This window comes from Hyla sarda, chromosome 9, assembly GCF_029499605.1.
Source record: "Hyla sarda isolate aHylSar1 chromosome 9, aHylSar1.hap1, whole genome shotgun sequence".
NCBI classification, from domain to species: Eukaryota; Metazoa; Chordata; class Amphibia; order Anura; family Hylidae; genus Hyla; species Hyla sarda.
The window spans coordinates 137442269-137468439 of NC_079197.1; the positions used below are offsets into that span (position 1 = coordinate 137442269).

At 42.6% G+C, this 26171-nt stretch overlaps 1 protein-coding gene across 3 annotated transcripts in view; it reads left to right on the forward strand.

The window, feature by feature from the left end:
- The first annotated feature begins 729 nt into the window (after window positions 1-729).
- TGFB1 (transforming growth factor beta 1) overlaps window positions 730-26171 on the forward strand; it is a 36531-nt gene continuing 11089 nt past the window's right edge. Inside the window, exons 1-3 of one of the 3 annotated variants that reach the window (XM_056539061.1) lie at window positions 730-1814; window positions 24274-24428; window positions 25442-25559. In XM_056539061.1, coding sequence (XP_056395036.1) covers window positions 1505-1814; window positions 24274-24428; window positions 25442-25559 — 583 coding nt within the window. In that variant the 5' untranslated portion in view covers window positions 730-1504. Of the gene's footprint in view, window positions 1815-21451; window positions 22269-22895; window positions 23191-24273; window positions 24429-25441; window positions 25560-26171 lie in introns of those variants that run through there. The other 2 variants (XM_056539060.1, XM_056539062.1) reach the window with 2 other exon arrangements.

The following is a 26171-nucleotide window of genomic DNA, read 5'->3' on the forward strand; positions in this document are numbered from 1 at the left end:
TTCAGCATGTGAGCATGTGGCCTGAAGACTTATTTGACCAAAAAAAGCTAATTTGAGTAAGAAAAAGCATTAGAACTGCACATAGTGTGAACAGACCGTAACCCACTATTCGGTTCACCTGGGTGACCTCCAGCACTATCACCCTAATAAGGAGTGATCCACCTCCTGACCTCAGCCAGAGGGTTCATTGGAAATGTAGGCTGCATTACAGAACCCACATCATTGTGCATTTTTTCACCAAAATGAAGGCTATCCCATGCATGCCACATCAGGTCAGCTGATTGGTGGTCATCCTAGGAGTTGCTTCGCCTCTGTTCAATGCTTAAGACTGGCCATCAATCTGAAACATTGACCCCTATAATTCCCTAATAGGGTATTAGAACAAGGGTTGTGTAGACTAGATATCTTCAATTTAATAGAGGTTAAAAAATCCTTTAGTGTTTTTTGGAATTCCGCATCTCATGCACCTACTAGTATCACTTCACACATGTCAATTACCCCTTATTATAACATTATTCCTGAATTATAGAGGTGTTTTAGCTGGACTATGCTGGATCATCCTCTCTTTACCAGAGCTATCCTAAGCACTTTCCATTGCAACAGGGACATATTGCTACAGCTACATGTTCCCACAATGAGCCTATTTTTGTGCCATATAACACTATTTGACTTCAATGACTCCATGTATCTCATACAATTTGTAAATGTACCCCTCTCTTGCACATCCTCCCATGTGTTCTAATTTAGTCCTTATCATTTCAGATACTTTTCTCCCTGCCAAATTCTTCCCCCCTTCTCCGAACTCAGTGGTTTTGTGAAATGGTATATATCAAGTGCAAGTACATTCTGCTTTGACTGTTTTCTAATAAAACATTATCGGATTTCAGCTCTAACCCTCACCACCACCACCCCCAGGACCCAGCAGCAGTTCCTTAAACTACTCTGTGTGTCAAACTTAAAAGTACCATCATATCCTGGGTGGAGCCTGAAGTTACAGAAAAAGCATTAAAAAAAACCCTGCCTGTTACTGCACACAGGAGGAAGGAGAGAGGGGGACGGGAGAAGCATGTTCTAGCAAGCTGTGAGACAAGGCCGTCAAATTGCATAGAGAGAGTGTGAGAACAAGCTACGAACAAGGCACAACTCAACGAAGACTTATCAGAACTCGACTCCACCGTCAACATAGGACCTTCACACATCATTTCACCAATTTCCACCCCTTTAGGTGTAATGCAGGTTACTGAGTAATTTTTCTGTCATTTTCTTTGTCACGTTATGTGTTGGTCCACCAGTAGCTGGAGAACATCAGCTCATTCCTGAACATGGACTTTTCTTTATGGATGAAGTTACCTTAGGAGTATTTAGGTGATGATCTGAGGGCAATTGAACAAATCCTTGAAATACTGTAGATTGGTCTAGTTGGAGAAAGTTGGAAGGACGTGGTTGAACATACGGAAAGCCTCAAAATTTGAAGTCAACAAGAATCCCTTTTGAAGCCAAGAACATGAAAATCCTCTTGATGCTTTTGTTGCTAGATCTTCTTCATGTGGCCATGTCAATGTCAACGTGCAAGGCGGTAGATATGGAAGAGATGAAGAAAAGGAGAATTGAGGCCATTAGAGGACAAATTCTTAGTAAATTAATGCTTACCGAACCTCCTAATGTGGAGAGCGAGGAGATGTCAGTCCCGACAGATATCCTGTCAGTTTATAATAGTACTATAGAGGCAATAAAAGAAAAAACGGAGAAAGAGAAGCCTATTGTGGAGGGATACTACTCCGAACAGGTGAAGAGGATTGACATGTTTAAAACAGGTAAGCTACACCCTCCAAGATATCTTCTGACAATGATATCTGCATATTATAGAAAGCTTCTATACCATGTTTATCATTATAACTTATACACATCTACTAAGTCCAAGGTTCAACTTTATCTTAGAAAGTAAGTCTTGTAGCTAATATAGTAGAACCTGTATGCAGCACTAAACTCCCGAGCATACCTTGCACCATCACTTTGTTATGTATGTGTATATGAGTGTTGCTGTCTCATCAAACACTTTGGTGAAATATCGCTTTGACAAGACATCAATGTTGGATCAGTGGAGGTCAAAGATCTCTAGAAGAAAACTGCAGTGGTGTTTAATCTGCTGTCAGCTTTACTTAGCTAGTTTCTTCCAGGTGACTCCATAGAGGGGTATTAGAGGCAATGGCAGATGCATGTGAGATTAGCCTATAGGATTACCCGATACAGCACTCACCTTTGACACTGATATCATGTCCTAACCAGTAAGCTTTTTGAGGAGACAGCCTGTTTACCCAATTTTTACAAACTTGTTTATCCATTGATTATCACTTGAAATCTTAAGGTAAAAAGGATTCTCCCATCTCTAGTATCAATACATGGATGTACATTGTGTTATTGAATGGTGTGACTGCAATAACTCAAACATTGTAGGAGAGGTGCTGTTAGAGAGGAAACAAAGGATCTCAAATCCAAAAAGTGCAATGGAAAGTCCTAAGATGTTCACATATGCAACATGCAGATGAAAGGGTTAATGAGTTAAATTGTAACAACATTGCCTCTCTTCCTGTATGTCCTGTCACTGCTTCCATGTCCCCTTCCTCTCAGTAAGGCCTCCTTATATTCCACCACCCTCCCTTTTTGAGGCCTGTGACCCTGCACCCTTCCTTATCTCCTGCCATCTTCTCTTCACTCCCTCACTCATCCTGCTTATTCTCTCTTTGTCATAGTGTGTACGCTTCTCCTACTTTGCTGTCATGTCCCTCATTCTCTCCGTCTCCTATCTCTCTGTTTACCTTTTACTCAACTCCATTACTCCCTATTACTGCTTTTCATGCTGTCAACAATATCTGTCCATGTCCTCTTAGTGTGGTTGTCCCAATTCTGTTGTCACTTCCAGTCATTTGCATTGAACTTGTTGTAGTTCCATTTCTATTGTTCCACATGATTCCATTGCTCTTGTTGTCTTCTTTCTCGTCTCATTCCTTCATGACTTTCTTTTCTCTTGATTTTGTAAGCCTTTTTTATTATTCTCTTTATGATGTAAATATTACTGTATTACTGGCAGTGCAAAATCTGTAATAGGTCTCCATGGCTGCCATGTGCCATTTATAATACTGGTGTTTTCTTATGGGACAAAGGTGTCTTTGGGGCCTAGAGTTACACCCCTGTTACTGGTATATTCTTAAACCATGGTCCCAGTTCTTACTATGAGTTGGCTGGTATTTTTACTGCTTACATCTATAATACTTTAATAATATCTCTGTTTCCCTGCTAATACTTTTTATTCCTTCTGCCTCTTCCATATTTTCCTCATCCTATTCTCTACAACAGAGGCTATCAACCCCAGAACTGTAAGCCATGTCTCTAGGGGATATTTGCTTATGTTCATGTGATTTCTTTGAGTAGGGGTGTATTTTCTACAGGGACGGTGATCTACAAATTCTTCTTATTTTAACTACAACATCACATTTACATACTTGAGCTCTCTCTTAATCTTTTTCCCCTGCTATTTTTATATCCATCCCCTTAGCTTTGTAGTATCTTCCTTACTAACCTTTAACATCACTCATTCTTTTTCATGCACTTATTCTCTAGGTCCCTCTCCTTTTACTCCTGCCATAGTTATCTTTGTCCATAGAGTGGCATGTACAACTTATATGGTACCATTGGAAAGAGGGGGGCCAGCCTTTGTTGGTCCCATCTTTTTGTTCTCTGGTTGCACGGGTTAGAATTGGCCATGAGATGCCATGTAGTCAACAAAACATTGATCAATTCTATCCTTGATGCCAGCACCATCAGTTGTGGCCCTTTTGATCTTTGCCCACTTTTTTCTATGTACCTCGCCTCGTCCATCAACTTTTCCTTGTGTGTTTCCTGTTCCTCTATGCTTTAAGGTATGGTGTCCAACAAAACCGTAATGGCTCCAACATTCTGTAGATAAACAGCAATTTTAATAGCATAACTGTGTGGCCATTAACAATATATTTGATAGCCACACCGAGCAGAATGTCTGAATGATTTCAGCCTCATCACTGGCCTGTCTTGACCACTGTGTGAGACTGTAACCGAACCTATTACTTCTTTATATATGTCTCTCCTCATTCCTATACCAATAAGGTCATTCTCTATGTCCATCCACTAATTCCTTTATCTATTCCTTACTTATGTTGCTCTTCTACTACTTTCTTCTTCACTTCAATTTTTTTTGTCTTGTCCCATTCTCTTCTTAACCCACTACCTACTTCATGTCTACCTTCTTACACATTTACCTTTTATTTGCCTATTCACTCTTTGTCTGTTCTCCTATTGTTGTTTGCTCTGGTCCTCTTTTTTCTCTCTCTGTTGGTCTTTCATGTATTCCTGCCTTTTCTATTACTCTTAATACCACCATTCATACATTTATTTCTCCTGACCCTCTGTGATGAACTATTCAGTAGTGTCTCTCTCCCACTCTCCTTATTCTTTCCTTATGACCCCCTCTGTCTCTTTTAATAATCTCCATTTCTTCCTGCTCAGAACTGACTTCTTATCATTGAACCCCTTAATCTGCTGTGTATCCCCTTATACCTTGATTCTTACTCATCCTCCATTCTCGTGCGTCTTCAGCTTCTTCTCTGTATTTTCTTAATTTCGTTTTCTGTTCTTTCCTCTGAAATCCCCCTCTTATTCTTGGTCTCTATCCCATTTTTTCAGCATTTCCTCTTTCGTAGTTTCAGGCCCTCTCTCCTTTTTCTCTCTTCCTCTCCACTTTTTTTTTTGCAAGCACATGGCACATGATCAGGAAATGCACCGTCGATGCTATCGTCATTGGACTATGTTACATGTCACATCGTGTGTAGGGTATTACGAGTCCTAAGTCAGACATTTGAATCACTCATTGTGTCATAAACCTGCAACACATATTGGTGTGCTTGACAATGTATTACAACAATGCAATCCATATACTTTATAGTAATTTCATATATTATATCTATATATGGTAAATGTTAACCAGTGGTCTACAGGTACAACACCCAAAAAGTCCCTTATCATTTCTTCTTAAGACTTCCCTTACAATACTGAAACACACTTGCACTTACTGTAGTAATGGTCCTCTATATTGAGGATGTTGGTGATACATGGCTCTCTAGAGTTCTTCATGGCTATAGCTTAATATATTTTTTATCCATGATTTATACATCATTCAGTCATACGATTGATGTAAATAACATTGATAATCTATAGCGTCTGTCAAGGGCTTTGATGTATTAGGCAGCAAATGAACAGACAGTTCTTCAAGTTGATGTGTTGTAACCAGGAGAAATGGACAAGTGTAAGGATTTGAGTGACATTGACAGGGGCCACATTGTAATGGCTAGATGACTGGGTCAGAGGATGTCTAAAGAACCATGTCTACCTGGTATGGGATCTTCCTGGTATGGGGTAGATATTATCTAAAAAAAAAAGTAGTCCGAAGAAGGAAAGTGGGTGAACCAGCAACAGGGTCAAGGATGATTCGTGAAGATTAACCATCTGGTCCGATCCCACAAAAGAGATACTGAAGCACAAATACATAGATTGAGTCTTTCACAGGGGTTCATATAGGGAACTCAGTCTTCATCAAACAACTCCTTTAATGTTGGCTATAATAGAAAGGTGTATCGCTGCCTTCTGGGTATGACTGTGAAGATCATACCTACACTGTAACGAAATGTGACAGAGGAATATCTGCAAAGAAAAATTCCAGGCAGATATTCCATGTGCAGCAGATGCCATCCCCATTGACAGCAATGCAGTCCACACGGTATTCCACCGAAAGAATGAAAATGTTCACTATTTTGGCAGAGTCTGGCATTTGAATTTCTGCAGAAATTCAACAGTGTGCATAGCAGAATGCCATGTAAACAATGGAAGGCTGCTGCACTAGAATCTCCAGGCATAAATTCCATAGCGTGCACATACGCTTACTGTTTCATAACATCCTGCTTACCCAAATGTAACAATTAAAGACAAGGATCTAAGTTTCTTTTGTTGGGTGGAGGTCGGTCACAGCTTTAAAACGAATATTTTGCTTAACAATAAGCTTCACAACTCCAAGAACCGAGGATCTTAAACGGTATGTCAACCTCTGGCCCCTACCATTGGACAATCCCACATTCATCTTCTACTAGCAGAGTACCCGGCACTGCCCGGTTTTTACTACCTAATCCTTGTAGAAGGAGAACAAGCAACAAAGGAGGAAGCTTGTGTCCTCATATCCCGTCCTTAAATCCTCACCCATATCCCCTCCTCATATCCCGATCCCAAATCCCCTCCTCATATTCCGACCTCATATCCTGTCCTCATATTTTGTCCTCATATCTCGTCCTCATATCCCATCCCTATATCCCATCCTCATATCCCGTCTTCATATCTAATCCTCATATCCCGTCCTCCGGTGGGGATGAGATGTAATGAAGATATTGTAAGCTGAAAATAAAAGGGGTGTGGGGTGTAGGCGTGTCTTTGCAAGATCGGGCATGGAGGGTGTGGCTTGCCAGCCGGACTGACGCATTCACCAGGAGATGCAGAGCGGTGGTTGTGGAGTAAGGCACCAGAAGTCCTATATATTTGCATGGGACTTGAAACAAAAACCCTTTCCTTCAGGGGTAGGTTAGGGTTCATTTAACTATTATATATCTTAATTTGACATATAAGTAACATGTGACCAAGTATTATTGAAATATCTCCAGCCTTACAGAAGTTATGCTGAAACATACGTTTCCCATAGATTTGCATTGGACTTTAAAGTAAAACCCTGACTCTCGCAAATGGGAGTAGGTAAGAGTTAATTTATCTATCCTATGTTTGTTGTTGACATATAAGTAACATGTGTACCAAGTTTCATGTTAATATCTTCAGCCATTTGGAAGTGATGCTGGAACATACACACATGCATGCGGGGACATATATCAATGTTGCTGTAAGGTAGTAAAGATTTTACCCCTGTTTGCTTAGTGTATTGTTTGCACGGTTGCTCAAAATTTTACAAAAAGGTGCACAGACGATACATTTTGCACAATTATAGAAACCAGTGAACTGCAGAGATTGGTTTAAGCTTTGTGCTCTGGTATCTGACACTTTTGTACGTGTCCTATTAGGTGGTGTAGGTTTGTGCAAAAAAGTAGGCTTTGCGCAAAACAAAAAACACTTCTAAATTTAATTTGCGCAAATAGTACATACAGCTCCACTGCAAAAAGTGGGGTATGGTGCACCATACAGTAGACAACTTTGAAAGATGTTCTACCAAAAATTGTGCAAAGAAATTGCGCAAAAAATGCATTGCGCAAAATTTGCAGGGACACTAAGAACATTGAAGTGGTGTAAAGCCAATGATAAATGTCCCACATTATTGCGTTTTATATACACTGCTCAATAAAATAAAGGGAGCACTAAGATAACACATCCTAGATCTGAATGAATGAACTAATCGTATGAAATACTTTCATCTTTACATAGTTGAATGTGCTGACAACAAAATCAGACAAAAATTATCAATGGAAATAAAACTTATAAACCCCTGGAGGTCTGGATATGGAGTCACACTCAAAATCAAAGTGGAAAACCAACAGGCTGATCCAACTTTATGTAATGTCCTTATAACAAGTCACAATGAGACTCAGTAATGTGTGTGGCCTCCACGTGCCTGTATGACCTCCCTACAACGCCTGGGCATGCTTCTGATGAGGTGGCGGATGGTCTCCTGAGGGATGTCCTCCCAGACCTGGACTAAAGCATCCGCCAACTCCTGAACAGTGTGTGGTGCAACATGGCGTTGGTGGATGGAGCGAGACGTGATGTCCCAGATGTGCTCAATCGGATTCAGGTCTGGGGAACGGGCGGACCAGTCCATAGCATCAATGTCTTCCTCTTGCAGGAACTGCTGACACACTCCTGCCACATGAGGTCTAGCATTGTCTTGCATTAGGAGGAACCCAGGGCCAACTGCACCAGCATATGGTCTCACAAGGGGTCTGAGGATCTCATCTCGGTACCTAATGACAGTCAGGCTACCTCTGGCAAACACATGGAGGGCTGTGCACCCCCCCCCCCCCCCAAAAGAAATGCCACCCCACACCATTACTGACCCACCGCCAAACCGGTCATGCTCAAGGATGTTGCATGCAGCAAAACGTTCTCCACGGTGTCTCCAGACTCTTTCATGTTTTCATCTGTAAAGAGATGCGCCAGTGGCGAATTTGCCAATCTTGGTATTCCCTGGCAAATGCCAAACGTCCTGCATGGTGTTGGGCTGTAAGCACAACCCCCACCTGTGGAGGTCAGGCCTCATACCACCCCTGTTTCTGACCGTTTGAGTGGACACATGCACATTTGTGGCCTGCTGGAGGTCATTTTGCAGGGCTCTGGCAGTGCTCCTCCTGCTTTTCCTTGCACAAAGGCGGAGGTAGCGGTCCTGCTGCTGGGTTGTTGCCCTCCTATGGCCTCCTCCATGTCTCCTGATGTACTGGCCTGTCTCCTGGTAGCGTCTCCATGCTCTGGACACTATGCTGACAGACACAGCAAACCTTCTTGCCACAGCTCGAAATGATGTGCCGTCCTGGATGAGCTGCACTACCTGAGCCACTTGTGGGGGTTGTAGACTCCATCTCATGCTACCACTAGAGTGAAAGCACCGCCAGCATTCAAAAATGATCAAGACATCAGCCAGGAAGCATAGGAACTGAGAAGTGGTCTGTGGTCACCACCTGCAGAACCACTGCTTTATTGGGAGTGTCTTGCTAATTGCCTATAATTTCCACCGGTTGTCTGTCCCATTTGCAAAACAGTATGTGAAATTGATTGTCAATCAGTGTTCTTCCTGAGTGGACAGTGTGATTTCACAGAAGTGTCATTGACTTGGAGTAACATTGTGTTGTGTAAGTGTTCCCTTTATTGTTTTGAGCAGTGTATGTAGATATGACATGTTTTCTGTCTGACACCAACCACCTGGCATGTGGAGCTGGTACGAACCACTGAAATAGCAGGCATGCATAGTGGGGCTCAACCACTATTGAGGTGACAAGGGGTGGGGGGAAGGATATTGACTCCAGCAGTGAGAAGTACCTTGCCTAGGCAGTGTGGTGCTATATCAGTGTAGTGTAAACCATACTTTCCTCACTCCACCAACAAAAGCCCCAATAATTCAGAACTGGACCAAAGAGCCAATCGAGAAAGAGATGGCATTAGGAAGCGCTATGAGGAAAAAGCAACATGAGGCGGGTGAAGCTCTGGGGAATGTTCTGGTAGGAACCACTGGGTTCTGGGATCTTTGTGAATGGTTCAGTGTGCATCACTTACCTTTCACTCTATACAATGCAAAGAAAGAATACAGTGACCCCCCGACCTACGATGGCCCCAACATACCATCATTTCAGCATACAATCACCTCTCAGAGGCCATCACATGTTGAAGGCCGCATCAACATACGATGCTTTTGTATGTCGGGGCCATCGCATAAACGGCTATCCGGCAGACTGCTTCAGCTGCCACCGGATAGCCGTTTACGGTGCCCCGTGTGGTCCTCTGACGATCACTTACCTGTCCTCGGGGCTCCGGCGCGTCCTCTTCGGGATCCTCTGCATCGTCGGTGCTCTCCATCGTCGTCATCACGTTGCTGCGCACGCCGTCCCGTCATCCAATAGGAGCGGCGTGCTTAGTGACGTGATGGCGGCGACGGAGAGCGAGGATGCCGGGGAAGCAGAGGCCTTGCCGGAGCATCGGGGACAGGCGAGTACAACCTCCAATACCAGTGGTCTTCAACCTGCAGACCTCCAGATGTTGCAAAACTACAACACCCAGCATGCCCGGACAGCCAACGGCTGTCCGGGCATGCTGGATGTTGTAGTTTTGCAACATCTGGAGGTCCGCAGGTTGTAGACCACTGTCCTATACTTTACATTGCACGGATCCCTCAACATACGATGGTTTCAACAAACGATGGTCCATTTGGAACGGATTACCATCGTATGTTGAGGGACCACTGTACTGTCATATCATACACATAAATAGTTCAGCTAACCATACATGTAAATAGACCTGTTATGTCATGTCCACACACTCAGGCTTCTGCCAGTATTTAGGTACATATACCACATTTAAAGGGCTACTCCGGTGAAAAACATTTTCTTAAATCAACTGGTGCCAGAAAGTTAAACAGATTTGTAAATTACTTCTATTTAAAAATTGGAATCCTTCCAGTACTTATCAGCTGCTGTATACTACAGAGGTAGTTCTTTTCTTTTTTCTTTTCTTTTCAGTCTGACCTCAGTGCTCTCAGCTGACACCTCTGTCCATGTCAGGAACTGTCCAGAGCAGGATAGGTTTGCTATGGGGATTAGCTCCTGCTCTGGACAGGAACTTCCTGTGGAGAATACAGCAGCTGAGAAGTACTGGAAGAATTAAGATTTTTTTAAATAGAATTTACAAACCTGTTTAACTTTCTGGCACCAGTTGATTTTCCTCCCAAAAAATTGTTTTCCACCGGAGTACCCCTTTATCTCCTGACAGTTTCCACAGTTATGTGAGTGAACTAAGTATCGCTAGGACAGGTACTCTTTAAAAGGAATCTACTTGGATATGGCATAGGCAAATCTGACATTTGTGAACATAGCCTTATACCGGACACATAAATAATACCCCTATACTGTTCATTTAAATATTAATACTTTACTGGAAACATTTGGAATACATACAAAGCCATACACACAAATAATAATACCACTTTTTATATATGTAGTACACACACATCTATATATACATTACACACATTTACAAACAGATTTCCTGATATGTTGGTCAATATGGCTGGTGATCGAGCGTCTAAAGGGATGTGCTGGAAAAACAATCCAGGGAGGCCGCTGGCTGCCCGGACATGCTGGGAGTTGTGATTTTACAGAACAGCAGAAATTACAATGTAGATGTGGACACACAGACTAAGGAGTCATTCCTATAGATCAGTAGCCTCCAAATTGCGGCCCTCCAGATGTTGCAAAACCACAACTCCCTGCATGCCCGGACAGCCGTTGGCTGTCTGGACATGCTGGAAGTTGTAGTTTTGCATCAGCTGGAGGTCCACAGTTTGGAGAGCACTGCTTTAGATCATATGATGTGTATACATTTACCTCATATTTACCTGTTTTAGATCATATGATGTATATACATTTACCTCATATTTACCTGTTTTAGATCATATTATGTATATACATCTACCTCATATTTACCTGTTTTAGATCATATGATGTGGATACATTTACCTCATATTTACCTGTTTTAGATCATATGATGTATATACATTTACCTCATATTTACCTGTTTTAGATCATATTATGTATATACATCTACCTCATATTTACCTGTTTTAGATCATATGATGTGGATACATTTACCTCATATTTACCTGTTTTAGCTCATATGATGTGTATACATTTACCTCATATTTACCTGTTTTAGATCATATGATGTGTACACATTTACCTCGTGTTAACCAGTTTTAGATCATATGCTGTGTATATATTTACCTCATATTTACGTGTTTTAGATCATATGATATGGATACATTTACCTCATATTTACTTGTTTTAGATAATTTGCTGTGTATACATTTACCTCATATTTACCTGTTTTAGATCATATGATGTGTATACATTTACCTCATATTTACCAGTTTTAGATCATATGCTATGTATACATTTACTTCATATTTACCTGTTTTAGATCATATGATGTGTATACATTTATCTCATATTTACCTGTTTTAGATAATATGCTGTGTATACATTTACCTCATATTTACCTGTTTTAGATCATATGATGTGTATACATTTACCTCATTTTTACCTGTTTTAGATCATATGATGTGTATACATTTACCTCATATTTACCTGTTTTAGATCATATGATGTGTATACATTTACCTCATATTTACCTGTTTTAGATCATATGATGTGTATACATTTACCTCATATTTACCTGTTTTAGATCATATGATGTATATACATCTACCTCATATTTACCTGTTTTAGATAATATGCTGTGTATACATTTACCTCATATTTACCTGTTTTAGATCATATGATGTGTATACATTTACCTCATTTTTACCTGTTTTAGATCATATGATGTGTATACATTTACCTCATATTTACCTGTTTTAGATCATATGATGTGTATACATTTACCTCATATTTACCTGTTTTAGATCATATGATGTATATACATCTACCTCATATTTACCTGGTTTAGATCATATGATGTGTATACATTTACCTCATATTTACCTGTTTTAAATCATATGCTGTGTATACATTTACCTCGTGTTTACCAGTTTTAGATCATATGCTGTGTATATATTTACCTCATATTTACCTGTTTTAGATCATATGATATGGATACATTTACCTCATATTTACCTGTTTTAGATAATTTGCTGTGTATACATTTACCTCATATTTACCTGTTTTAGATCATATGATGTGTATACATTTACCTCATATTTACCAGTTTTAGATCATATGCTATGTATACATTTACTTCATATTTACCTGTTTTAGATCATATGATGTGTATACATTTACCTCATATTTAACTGTTTTAGATAATATGCTGTGCATACATTTACCTCATATTTACCTGTTTAAGATCATATGATGTGTATACATTAACCTCATATTTACCTGTTTTAGATCATATGATGTGTATACATTTACCTCATATTTACCTGCTTTAGATCATATGATGTGTATACATTTACCTCACATTTACCTCACCCTTAATATCTTTATTAATAACCTTGTTCTAACCTTCTTCCAAACAATATAAAAAATATTAAAATTCTTAGCAAGTAGCAGAGAAACCATAGACATTCTGGAAATTACTCCTACAGCATAACAGCTGACTACAGAGGTACTCAAAAGTGAAGCCCCCTTCCCCCAATACTTTATCAGCTGCTGTGAAAGGCAATCCCAATGCAGTCAGCAAGTTGTAGAAAAAAAAAGTTCAGATCCCCCCCCCCCCATGTATATGGGAAAAGCTTAAAGGGGTACTCCCCTGGAAAACATATATATTTTTTTTTAATCAACTGCTGCCAGAAAGTTAAACATATTTGTAAATTACTTCTATTTAAAAATCTTAATCCTTCCAGTACTTATCATCTGCTGTATGCTCCACAGGAAGTTATTTTTCTTTTTTAATTTCCTTTCTGTCTGACCACAGTGCTCTCTGCTGACACCTCTGTCCATTTTAGGAACTGTCTGGAGTAGGAGAGGTTTGCTATGGGGATTTCCTCCTACTCTGGACAGTTCCTAAAATGGACAGAGGTGTCAGCAGAGAGCACTGTGGTCAGACAGAAAGGAAAGTAAAAAAGAAAAGGAAAATGTTTTCCAGGGGAGTATCCCTTTAAATAAGAATGAGATAATGGTCTGTTCTTTCCCGAATCTTTCTTCTGGGAATATTGTCAGGAATGCATATTTTTTTACAGATATGACAACCAACAGTATCTTACAGTGTACAGCCTGGATGCCCGAGCCATGAGTCAATGGGTGATGGGATTATTTTTACACATCGGCGTTTGCGTCAGGGAACGCTATAATCGGTGGAACCAGATTTAGAGGAAAATCAGCCAGCCAAGCAGTTGTGCTTCAATGGCTTGTCCATGGAAAGGAGGGGACCTGGGAATAGTAAACTATTTATTTGACTGTCTGTCGGAGCCCCCATGCCCTGTATCCCATAGGGCTTCAGACTATGAAGCGATTGTTACAGAGACTTCCCAAACCGCCCTCATTATAAACACACGGGAGCTGCCGTCTGATCCGCACCTGAAACATGAACCCGTCTGGAGCACATGTGTGGAGCAGACCTCTCATAGACGACTCCAACCTGAAGTATGAACAGATTACGGAGGAATTGATATTTTCTCAAGGCTTTATGGCCATCATCTCGAAACAATGGGGGAGATTTATCAAAGGATTTGGACTGGTTTTTACCCTTTTAAATTTGTCGCACAGAAAGTCACAGTCTAAATATGTGCAACTTTTTCACGACTTTTGCTCTAGAGGATTTTTAGAACATTGGTGCTGATTTTATCAAAAGAGACTTATCAGCGACAAGTCGCATCGGCTGAAAGTACGCCGAAATGTCAGACCATGCTGGAGCAGGTTTAACCCCTTAAGGACTCAGCCCATTTTGGCCTTAAGGACTCAGACAATTTAATTTTTTACGTTTTCATTTTTTCCTCCTCGCCTTCTAAAAATCATAACTTTTTTATATTTTCATCCACAGACTAGTATGAGGGCTTGTTTTTTGCGCGACCAGTTGTCCTTTGTAATGACATCCCTCATTATATCATAAAATGTATGGCGCAACCAAAAAACACTATTTTTGTGGGGAAATTAAAACGAAAAACGCAATTTTGCTAATTTTGGAAGGTTTTGTTTTCACGCCGTACAATTTATGGTAAAAATGACGTGTGTTCTTTATTCTGAGGGTCAATACTATTAAAATGATACCCATTATTATATACTTTTATATTATTGTTGCGCTTAAAAAAAATCACAAACTTTTTAACCAAATTAGTACGTTTATAATCCCTTTATTTTGATGACCTCTAACTTTTTTATTTTTCCGTATAAGTGGCGGTATGGGGGCTCATTTTTTGCGCCATGATCTGTAATTTTTTTTGATACCACATTTGCATATAAAAAACTTTTAATACATTTTTTCTAATTTTTTTTTTAATAAAATGAATTAAAAAAGTAGGAATTTGGGACTTTTTTAAAAAATTTTTCGTTCACGCCGTTCACCGTACGGGATCATTAACATTTTATTTTAATAGTTCAAACATTTACGCACGCGGCGATACCAAATATGTCTATAAAAAATGTTTTTTACGCTTTTTGGGGGTAAAATAGGAAAAAACGGACATTTAACTTTTTTATTGGGGGAGGGGATTTTTCACTTTTTTTTTACTTTTACTTTTACATTTTTTTACATTTTTTTTACACTTGAATAGTCCCCATAGGGGACTATTCATAGCAATACCATGATTGCTAATACTGATCTGTTCTATGTATAGGACATAGAACAGATCAGTATTATCGGTCATCTCCTGCTCTGGTCTGCTCGATCACAGACCAGAGCAGGAGACGCCGGGAGCCGAACGGAGGAAGGAGAGGGGACCTCCGTGCGGCGTTATGAATGATCGGATCCACGCAGCAGCGCTGCGGGCGATCCGATCGTTCATTTAAATGGCGAACTGCCACAGATGCTGGGATCTGTATTGATCCCGGCACCTGAGGGGTTAATGGCGGACGCCCGCGAGATCGCGGGCGTCGGCCATTGCCGGCGGGTCCCTGGCTGCGATCAGCAGCCGGGATCAGCCGCGCATGACACGGGCATCGCTCCGATGCCCGCGGTTATGCTTAGGACGTAAATGTACGTCCTGGTGCGTTAAGTACCACCTCACCAGGACGTACATTTACGTCCTGCGTCCTTAAGGGGTTAAATATAGACTAAAGTATAGATCCCGAAGTCTGTGCACAGAATTTTGATAAATTAGGCGCACAATAGACCGGCCTAACCCTCTGTAGTTTGGTCTATATTGATGCAGGACATAGACAGCTTTGATAAATCCCCCCCCCCCCCCCCCCAATGTATCTAAGCTGACATGTACCATGAAGCTTCTTGGCCCATTGTATATTTTGTAACATGACCCTCATCTATCTTGTATCATTTACTGTACTGGTGTCTTTTTATGTGGCAGGTAAACATTTGGGCCCCCTTAGGTTATGTTCACATTGCAAAATTTCCGTGTGCGTTATTGCACTGGGGAATTGCACCATAGGAAGTTGTATTTCTTTTCAGTCTGACCACAGTGCTCTCTGCTGACACCTCTGTTCATGTCAGGAACTGTCCAGAGTACAAGCAAATTCCCATAGCAAACTTCTCCTGCTCTGGACAGTTCTTGACATGGACGGAGGTGTCAGCAGAGAGTAGTGATGTCGCGAACATAAAATTTTCGGTTCGCGCACCGCAAACGCAAACTTCCGCAAAAGTTCGTGAACCGGGCGAACCTCCATTGACTTCAATGGGCAGGCGAATTTTAAAACCTACAGGGACTCTTTCTGGCCACAATAGTGATTTAAAAGTTGTTTCAAGGGGACTAACACCTGGACTGTGGCGTGCCGGAGGGGGATCCATGGCACTGTCTGGTTTTAATCCATAAAGGGCATAAATCACCTATTATTCCTAAATGGTTTGGAATAACGAGCTTTAGCCCCCTTTAGGCATCACATAGTTAGATTCCCCCCTTTAGGCATCACATAGTTAGATACCCCCTTTAGGCAGCACATAGATTCCCCCATATTAGGCAGCACATAGTTAGAGCCCCCCTTTAGGCAGCACATAGTTAGAGCCTCCCTTTAGGCAGCACATAGAGCCCCCTTTAGGCAGCATATAGTTAGATCCCCCTTTTAGGCATCACATAGATCCCCCCTTTAGGCAGCACATAGATCCCCCCTTTAGGCAGCACATAGATTCCCCCATGTTAGGCAGCACATAGTTAGAGCTCCCCTTTAGGCAGCACATAAGATTCCCCCATATTGGGCAGCACATAGTTAGAGCCCCCCTTTAGGCAGCACATAGTTAGATCCCCCCTTTAGGCATCCCCCTTTAGGCATCACATAGCTAGATTCCCCCTTTAGGCAGCACATAGATTCCCCCATGTTAGGCAGCACATAGTTAGAGCTCCCCTTTAGGCAGCACATAAGATTCCCCCAAATTAGGCAGCACATAGTTAGAGCCCCCCTTTAGGCAGCACATAGTTAGATCCCCCCTTTAGGCATCCCCCTTTAGGCATCACATAGCTAGATTCCCCCTTTAGGCAGCACATAGATTCCCCCATGTTAGGCAGCACATAGTTAGAGCTCCCCTTTAGGCAGCATATAAGATTCCCCCAAATTAAGCAGCACATAGTTTGAGCCCCCCTTTAGGCAGCACATAGTTAGATCCCCCTTTAGGCATCACATAGTTAGATCCCCCCTTTAGGCAGCACATACGATTCCCCCATATTAGGCAGCACATAGTTAGAGCCCCCCTTGAGGCAGCACATAGTGGGATTTGAACCCGAGGCCCAAGTGCTGACGTGAACTGACAGTGACTGGTTTTATGTAACAGCCAAAAACGTTTTTTTGTTTTTTAATGTGCACAACTGTCACACCAAATGTGATTTGCACTAGTGTGACAATGAACAAAAAAGCTTGCCAGCGGAGTTCCCCTTTTAAGCAGTAGTCCCCAACCAGGGTGCCTCCAGCTGTTGCAAAACACATGGACTGATATCTTTCAGCCCTTTGAATACTGTAGTAGTTAGTTGCTTGAAGGAACTTAAGTTTTATTCTGGAGTACCCCTTTTAACCAGCGGTTCCCTCGCAACCAGGGTGCCTCCAGCTGTTGCAAGACACACGGACTGATATTTGAGCCCTAAAAAGGGCTTTATTGGGTGCTGTCCTTAAGGCATATGTTACACTAGTGCTTTAGAAGTAAACTGGACCCTGAATACACCACCTAGCACCAACCTAGCTATCGCTTTCCCTATAGAGCAGGAGCAGCTTCTCTGACCCTCCACTTCCTAAGCCTGCAGCATTATGAATGAGGGTAAAATAGCATCCGTGCAAGAGGTAGGAGGGTCTGGAAGGGAGGGACTGCTGCTGGTTGGTTGTAATGTGTCTGCTGACTCTGACTCACAGGGTGAAAGTTTACTGCAATGTTAAAGTATAGGGGGCGAATCGAACTTCACATATGTTCGCCCGGCGAGGCGAACGCGAACATGCAAGATTCACTGCGAACTGTTCGCCACCAAACAATTCGCTACATCTCTAGCAGGGAGCACTGTGGTCAGACTTAAAAGTACTCTAGAAAGAAATACAAATTCCTTGTAGCATACAGTAGCTGATAAGTACTGGAAGGATTAAGATTTTTAAATAGAAGTAATTTATCAATCTGTTTATCTTTCTGACACCAGTTCATTTGAAAAAAAATAAATATATGTTTTCCACTGGAGTACCCCTTTAAGATTGGTGTGAATGGGCCTTTTGCTGACTCATTCACACTGCTGAATTTCAATGCTGCTTAAATTGATCTGCCGAAAGAATGAACATTTCTGCAGGGACTGCATTGCCATCAATGGTGACGGTGCAGGTCCGCGCAGGCCTAGGGCCAAAGGATTTCGACGGCCGCCCCTCAAACAGAACCTCCGAGCAGAATTCCTGATAGGAATTCCGCATTAAGATTCCATAGTGTAAACATACCCTTAGGCTATGTTCACATGTCAGAATGTCAGCATGGAAAATCTCATTCCGCTATGAAAGACCACATTCTGCTAAGATCACTCAGGAATGCGCCATTTCAAAGATAGCAATGCACACCGTGCGGAGTCTGCAGAAAGAATAGAAATGTTCTTTCTTCCTGCAGACATAAGAATTACCGCACCAGAAACATCTGGTACGGAAATTCAGCCGTGGACACAGTGCAGCAGAATCCCATTGAAAACAATGGGACTCTGCTGCTGCAGTATCTATGTGCAGAATTCCACACGGAAATTCGGATGTGTGAACATAGCCTTAGGTACCAGGGTCTGGTGCAACTACATCTCCTACAGCTACCCCCCTCTATGTATGCATGTTATGAGAGATTCTTAGCTGGAATACCATACATACTGGGGGAAATTTATCAAAACCTGTGCAGAGGAAAAGTGGAGCGATTGCCCATAGCAACCAATCAGATCGCTCATTTCATATTTAAAAAGGACTTTGAAAAATGAAAGAAGCGATCTGATTGGTTCCTATGGACAACTGATCAACATTTTTTCTCTGCACAGGTTTTGATAAATCTCTCCCATTGATAACAAGATTGGTTACTCTATGTGAATATACATGTGCATTACCTTGTAATGAACTAAAAGAAAATGAACTAAAAAGGAACCAAACCAAATGGGAGGAGAGGAATTTTTTTGTGCAGATTGTAAATTTGGAAACAGAGACATTTCTAGAGAAAACAATTTCCAGGAACACAAATTAAAAACCCAAGACCGTCCCTGGACATTAGAAGCAGATGGAAGGGAAGATCACTAAACTGTACTATGGGGGGAACATTTTGTATTGAAACTAAACTCATAAATAGATTGAGAGTGTCAGCATTAGAAACAGTGATAACAGTTTTTATAGTATAAAGTATGGGAATACCGTGGATAAAAATTCACCAGGAACCTGCAGCATTACTTTACCAGACACTAAAGAAACATGTTCTTTTCAGGATTTTTTGTAATATAGGCATCACAAAAAAAATGAAAAGCACTTAGTTACTATGTTAAGAAACTTAAAAAGGTTGTTAACAAAATCCCTTTTGGATATACTGTATTTTCTGGCATATAAGACTACTTTTTAACCTAATGAAATGTTCTCAAAAGTCGGGGGTCATCTCGGCCGGGACGCCCGGGGGTATGGATAGAGAAAGAGTGGTGCACCCGGGGTATGGATAGAGAGAGAGCGGTGCACCCGGGGTATGGATAGAGAGAACAGTGCACCCGGGGTAGGGATAGAGAGAGAGCGGTGCACCCGGGGTATGGATAGAGAGAGAGCGGTGCACCCGGGGTATGGATAGAGAAAGAGCGGTGCACCCGGGGTATGGATAGAGAGAGAGAGCAGTGCACCCAGGGTATGGATAGAGAGAGAGAGAGCAGTGCACCCGGGGTATGGATAGAGAGAGAGAGCAGTGCACCCGGGGTATGGATAGAGAAAGAGTGGTGCACATGGGGTAAGGATAGAGAGAGAGCAGTGCACCCAGGGTATGGATAGAGAGAGAGAGAGCAGTGCACCCGGGGTATGGATAGAGAGAGAGAGCAGTGCACCCGGGGTATGGATAGAGAAAGAGTGGTGCACATGGGGTAAGGATAGAGAGAGAGCAGTGCACCAGGGGTATGGATAGAGAGAGAGTGGTGCACCCGGGGTATGGATAGAGAGAGAGAGCAGTGCACCCGGGGTATGGATAGAGAAAGAGCGGTGCAGCCGGGGTATGGATAGAGAGAGAGCAGTGCACCTGGGGTATGGATAGAGAGAGAGAGAGCAGTGCACCCGGGGTATGGATAGAGAAGGAGCGGTGCACCCGGGGTATGGATAGAGAAGGAGCGGTGCACCCGGGGTATGGATAGAGAAAGAGCGGTGCACCCGGGGTATGGATAGAGAAAGAGCGGTGCATCCGGGGTATGGATAGAGAAAGAGCGGTGCACCCGGGGTATGGATAGAGAAAGAGCGGTACACCCGGGGTATGGATAGAGAAAGAGCGGTGCACCCGGGGGAATGGATAGAGAAAGAGCGGTGCACCCGGGGTATGGATAGAGAAAGAGCGGTGCACCCGGGGTATGGATAGAGAAAGAGCGGTGCACCCGGGGTATGGATAGAGAAAGAGCGGTGCACCCGGGGGAATGGATAGAGAAAGAGCGGTGCACCCGGGGTATGGATAGAGAAAGAGCGGTGCACCCGGGGTATGGATAGAGAAAGAGCGGTGCACCCGGGGTATGGATAGAGAAAGAGCGGTGCACCCGGGGTATGGATAGAGAAAGAGCGGTGCACCCGGGGTATGGATAGAGAAAGAGCGGTGCACCCGGGGTATGGATAGAGAAAGAGCGGTGCACCCGGGGGAATGGATAGAGAAAGAGCGGTGCACCCGGGGTATGGATAGAGAAAGAGGGACTTGTATACGTTCAATAGAGCAATTTTTTGAATTAAATATAATTAAGGTTTTCTCGAGTAAGATTGGTGGTATGTGGTCACATGATATGTCTCTAGGATCATCTGTGTGCCAGGAATAGCTGTGTCTGCAAAGCAAACAATATGTACAAAGATTCCTAGGTCCCAGGCAAAAACAAGATCAAACAACTTCAGGGCTGTTCCCATGGGCAGCGTCTAGTGCATCCACTCCTCCACCGTCTGTTCTTCATCAGGGGTAGAGGGTGGTGGATCCTGTCCATTAATGGAGTATACGGGCAGATAGGTGCCGTACAAGACTGACGTCAATGGAGGAAACACAGAGCTGGTCTAATGCATGGGCACAGACTCTTCTTTGCTTTATGAATCACTAACCTCCCCTACCCACTGGTCAAAAAGAGAACAGGACGTCACCAAACAATTCAGAAGTGTGATGTTTGGAGATAGACGTTCTCTCTATGCCTATCTGTGTTTGCTACATAATGTCCTCCTCAGTGCACAGAGCAAATAATCACAATGGGAGAGATTTATCAAAACCTGTGCAGAGGAAAACTTGCCCAGTTGCCCATAGCAACCAATCAGATCGCTTCTTTCATTTTTATGAGGGCCTGTGATCTGATTGGTTGCTATGGGCAACTGGGCAAGTTTTCCTCTGCACATCTTCCTTGTTCCTGTCTATGTTTTGCTTGTTTTCATCTGGAAACTTCCTGTTTTTTAAGCATTTGTTCTTTAGGCTAAGTTTCCACTTGTTTTTTTTTTTTGGGCAGAAACACCAAATCTGCCTCATGGCGTTTTTACTGGCGTTTTTTTCACTCAAAAACAGAAATAACAAGTGGAAACGTAGCCTTAAAGGATTACATTCTTTTAAGCCTTTGTTCCATTTGTGAACGATTTCCCCACTTTCTATGTATGGGGATGAGATCCACCGTAATATTCCAACATAAAATCTGCACGTAAAGCATCAGTTGTTTGTAGCAAATTTGCTATACAAGTGTATATATTACTAATATAGTATTGAAGTTAAATAGACGTGACCCCCCGACCTACGATGGCCCCGACATACGATCATTTCAGCATACGATCACTCTCAGAGGCCATCACATGTTGAAGGCAGCATCAACATACGATGCTTCTCTATGTCGGGGCCATCGCATAAACGGCTATCTGGCAGCACTGACTGCTTCAGCTGCCACCGGATAGCCGTTTACGGTGCCCCGTGTGGTCCGCTGACGATCACTTACCTGTCCTCGGGGCTCCGGCGCGTCCTCTTCGGGATCCCCTGCATCGTCGGCGCTCTCCATCGTCGTCATCACGTCGCTGCGCACTCCGTCCCGTCATCCAATAGGAGCGGCGTGCGTAGCGACGTGATGGCAGCGACGGAGAGCGAGGATGCCGGGGAAGAAGAGGCCTTGCCAGAGCGTCGGGGACACCCCGGGGACGCGGCGACAGCGATGGACGGCGACTTCCAGGGCAGCGGTGAGTACAACTTCCTCTAACAGTGGTCTACAACCTGCGGACCTCCAGATGTTGCAAAACTACAACACCCAGCATGCCCGGACAGCCAACGGCAACATCTGGAGGTCTGCAGGTTGTAGACCACTGTCCTATACTTTACATTGCACGGATCCCTCAACATACAATGGTTTCAACAAATGATGGTCCATTTGGAACGGATTACCATCGTATGTTGAGGGACCACTGATTAACCCCTTACTCTAGACAAGATAGCAAATATGTAGCCCATGAAGTTCCTGCCCAATATTTAGACCTGGCCAAAGAATGTAGCTTTGTGGGAAAGCTTTTTGCCCTGATATTCCTTCTAACACCAGAGTTTTGTACGGTTTACAGTCCAGTGATTTTACTCATCTAGTGCGTTTAGTTACACCACAAGGGATTCCCTTGAAAACATAGGTAATGTGAGGCTGGAGGCTGATGCGGGGATTTACCAGAGTGCTCCGCATTCATCAGCTCGGTGCTTCACTTACATCCTGACTAATCAAGGGTGGAAAATGAGAAGCAACCTTGTTGAATCAACTTTTTCTTTTTCCACATCAGACTGAACAGTATGGAGAAGAACGCAGATCTGCTGAGCTGGTAAAACCTCTTGGCTTCAGTAAACCATTTTTTTAACCTCTTCATTGCAGATCTTTTACTCGGTTTGTTGTGTGTCTTGTGAGAAGGACCTCTGTTACTTTCCTTCATAAAAAAAAAATGTAATTCTTCGTATTGAAGACAATGTTATTTTACAATTTCTTAACTGGTTTAAGAAACCTTATAGGCTGCAGTCACCATAGTGATCAGCTGATCGTAGCAGGCGTTGAGTGTTCCAGTGAATCCTTGTCTGGCAAGACATTGAGGCTCAGGATTCCCTTTATGAGCCAAAATGGAAAACCCTTTTGTAAGCACAGCTCCTACTCTGGGGGACTTATATGTTACATATGGAGGACAATTCATCTATATGCCTGACATACATGGATGGCTAGAGTACTCAAGAGACCCCAAATGGAGGACCCCCCTCTATGATGTCCATATTTCCTTACATGGATAATCGTGGAAGAGCAAAAAAAAACTCCAATTGGCGCTGCTGGTTCTGTAGGAGGTATAATAAACCAAATCCAGAGTGGAGTGAAGTAAGAACTTGTGGATTTTATTGCATGAGGATAAAACCAATAAAAAGCAATACAAGACAGGATTACGTGTTTCGGGGGAGCCACCCCCTTCTTCAGATCAGTGTCAACTCTTCTGAAGAAGGGGGTTGCTCCCCCAAAACGCGTAATCCTGTCTTGTATCGCTTTTTATTGGTTTTATCCTCATGCAATAAAATCCACAAGTTCTTACTTCACTCCACTCTTGATTTGGTTTATTATACCTTCCTACGGAACCAGCAGCGCCAATTGGTGTTTTTTTTTTTGCTCTTCCACGATTATCCACTTCCTCCAGGAGTTGGTTCTACCTCACCTGTAACCTCAGGCTCAGTAGCGGTTCCGGCTATCTTATAACCCCATATGTGGGTTGATATGCAAGTTTAATACTTGCTCCAAGGTGAGCAGCCACTACCTAAGGGGCCTGCAAGCCCTGCATCTCTCTCACCTTCCCTATACCATCCAAACAGTATCACATGAGGCGCCCCCTCTGGTCTCTTGTTTTTTTCCCCCATACAGGCTCATATTTCCTTACATGGCACATTTACTGTTACTGGAAAGACAATCAATATATGTATACCATTACAACTTCCAGTTTCTCAGGAGTCCTAAATTCAACTCTGGCCTAGTTTCTACTAATCTAGTAGGGTGCAAGGTTATGTCTCAGTATATCTAAGCTCCCAAAACAGCTGCCATTACTGCTCCCATAAACAATATCTTATGGCTAATCCATTGCTATAGACCACCCCTGTATTGGTGCATTACACTGTGTGTTGTAATATTCCTCTGATTTTTGTTACTATCAGTTGCCATTAATGTCTGGTTGATTTTCTTTTCAGACACAGACAGCAATGCAAAATTTGTCTTCACCTTCAATGCATCTCTAGTAAGGGAGATTGTGGAGAGCCAAAATCTGCTGCACAATGCAGAGCTGCGCATGTATCGGAAACCTGGAGGGGAAGACGATAAAGAGATGAGATATGAGCTGTACAGGGTAAGATAGAGGTGCCAGCCATGGCATTGTCATTACCACACTACCAAGCTTTCCAGAGTGACAGGAGAGTTAGCTGTAAAATCAAGAAGAACTGCCAGTGGTATAAACAGAAGAGTGGGGACTCCATAGAGGAGAATAAAATAACCCCCTATTATGGTGCCTGGTTTTGTCACTCAGGTTAGAACAGTCCGGTTTTTGCTTTCTTATAATGCCTTTATTATGACCCTTGGACCACTTTATCAGCCTGTCTCCCCACCCTTTTTTCTATTTCTTTTTCCCCTTGTCCACACCAACAAAATCAAAGACCACCCCTCTACTTCCGGTATAGCCTTGTCCAGCCTGAGATCAGCACAGCTGTGGTGTTATGTAGGGCTACATGGCCTACAAATGTCCCTTAGAGCCCAATAATTGTGCACACTGTGTCACTATGGTAGGTACAGTCACAGTGAATATCTCTTAGCCTGAGCAGTCTTGCTCTTGGTTTCCAGTTCATCGCTTCCATGTATGAATGATATCATCCCACTTAAGTTGTCAGACATGTCTTATGACCATGTCAGTGGTTAGGGAGCTACCACCCTTTTAAGGTCCACCGTGACCCATACGAACCTACAACACAGCGGCTATAGCCCTTTCCCTTGATTCTCCTCCCCAAAGGAAAGATTAAACTATCTCGTTGATTGATAGGATCGTCCTAAAGGAGGGACCTAAACAAGTCTGTGTATCATGGAGATATAGTCTATTGTATAGCGTGCAGGAAATTTATTGGAACCGGTACTGGCAGGGACTCAGACAGGAAGGTAGTTGCTTGCTAGGCAACCTAAACTTTCACAACTTGTGCATCACAATAAAGGAAACCTTAGAAAGAGATAAAATCAACTACATTATATGTGTACACAGTTACTGCTGCAGTATTAGGTTTTAAAATTATGCAAATTTTAGGTTGTGTAGAAACATTTCTAATGATATTGGCTTTGTTGCACCCATAAAAGACATGTAATTTATTCCTCAAACAGGTAGAAAGCAACACATCCACTCGATACCTGGACAGTCAGTTTATCTTTCCATCAAGGCCGGCAGAGTGGCTGTCATTCGATGTCACTGAAACAGTCAAATGGTGGCTGACGCGGCCAGGTGAGAGGTGACAGGTTAATAACGCTTCCTTTTTTTAATGCATCGTATCATGTTTTCTCTGTGATCGAAGGGTCAAAAATTCGCTTTGCCACCTTTGCCGAATATTTTTTTAAAGTTTTCTTCTAATTAAATTACTTCTGACTGAAGCAGAAATGTATCCAAGTACTTTTGAACTGCTTTTAAGGCTAAGGTAATGTCAAAGTTAAAGTGATATATACTGGTACCCTGTGGTATATAAAAGCTTGTTTAAAAACACTCTACACTGGTGGATTTTGTATTCTTTTCAGGTGACAAGTAGCAAGTGAAGCTGTAGTGCCTTTTTTTTTTTTTTACAAATGAGAAGCTGAAAAAATTCGCAATTTTTTGGGACCATGGGATTGTGTAGACCTGGTAGTAGCAGCAGAAGTGGTGGTGGTAGAAGTAGCTGCAGTAGTACAGTGTAACACAAAGTACAGGAGAAGGGATCTGTGCTCATGCAGGTCAGGTAGTAGTGGGGGGTAGCAGGGGTGGTGAACATGTGGTAGATGTGGTGAGTGGACAGCAGGGGTGGTGAACTGGTTGTAGTTGTAGCGAGAAGACAACAGGTAGCAAGAATACAGCCATAGTGGTGGA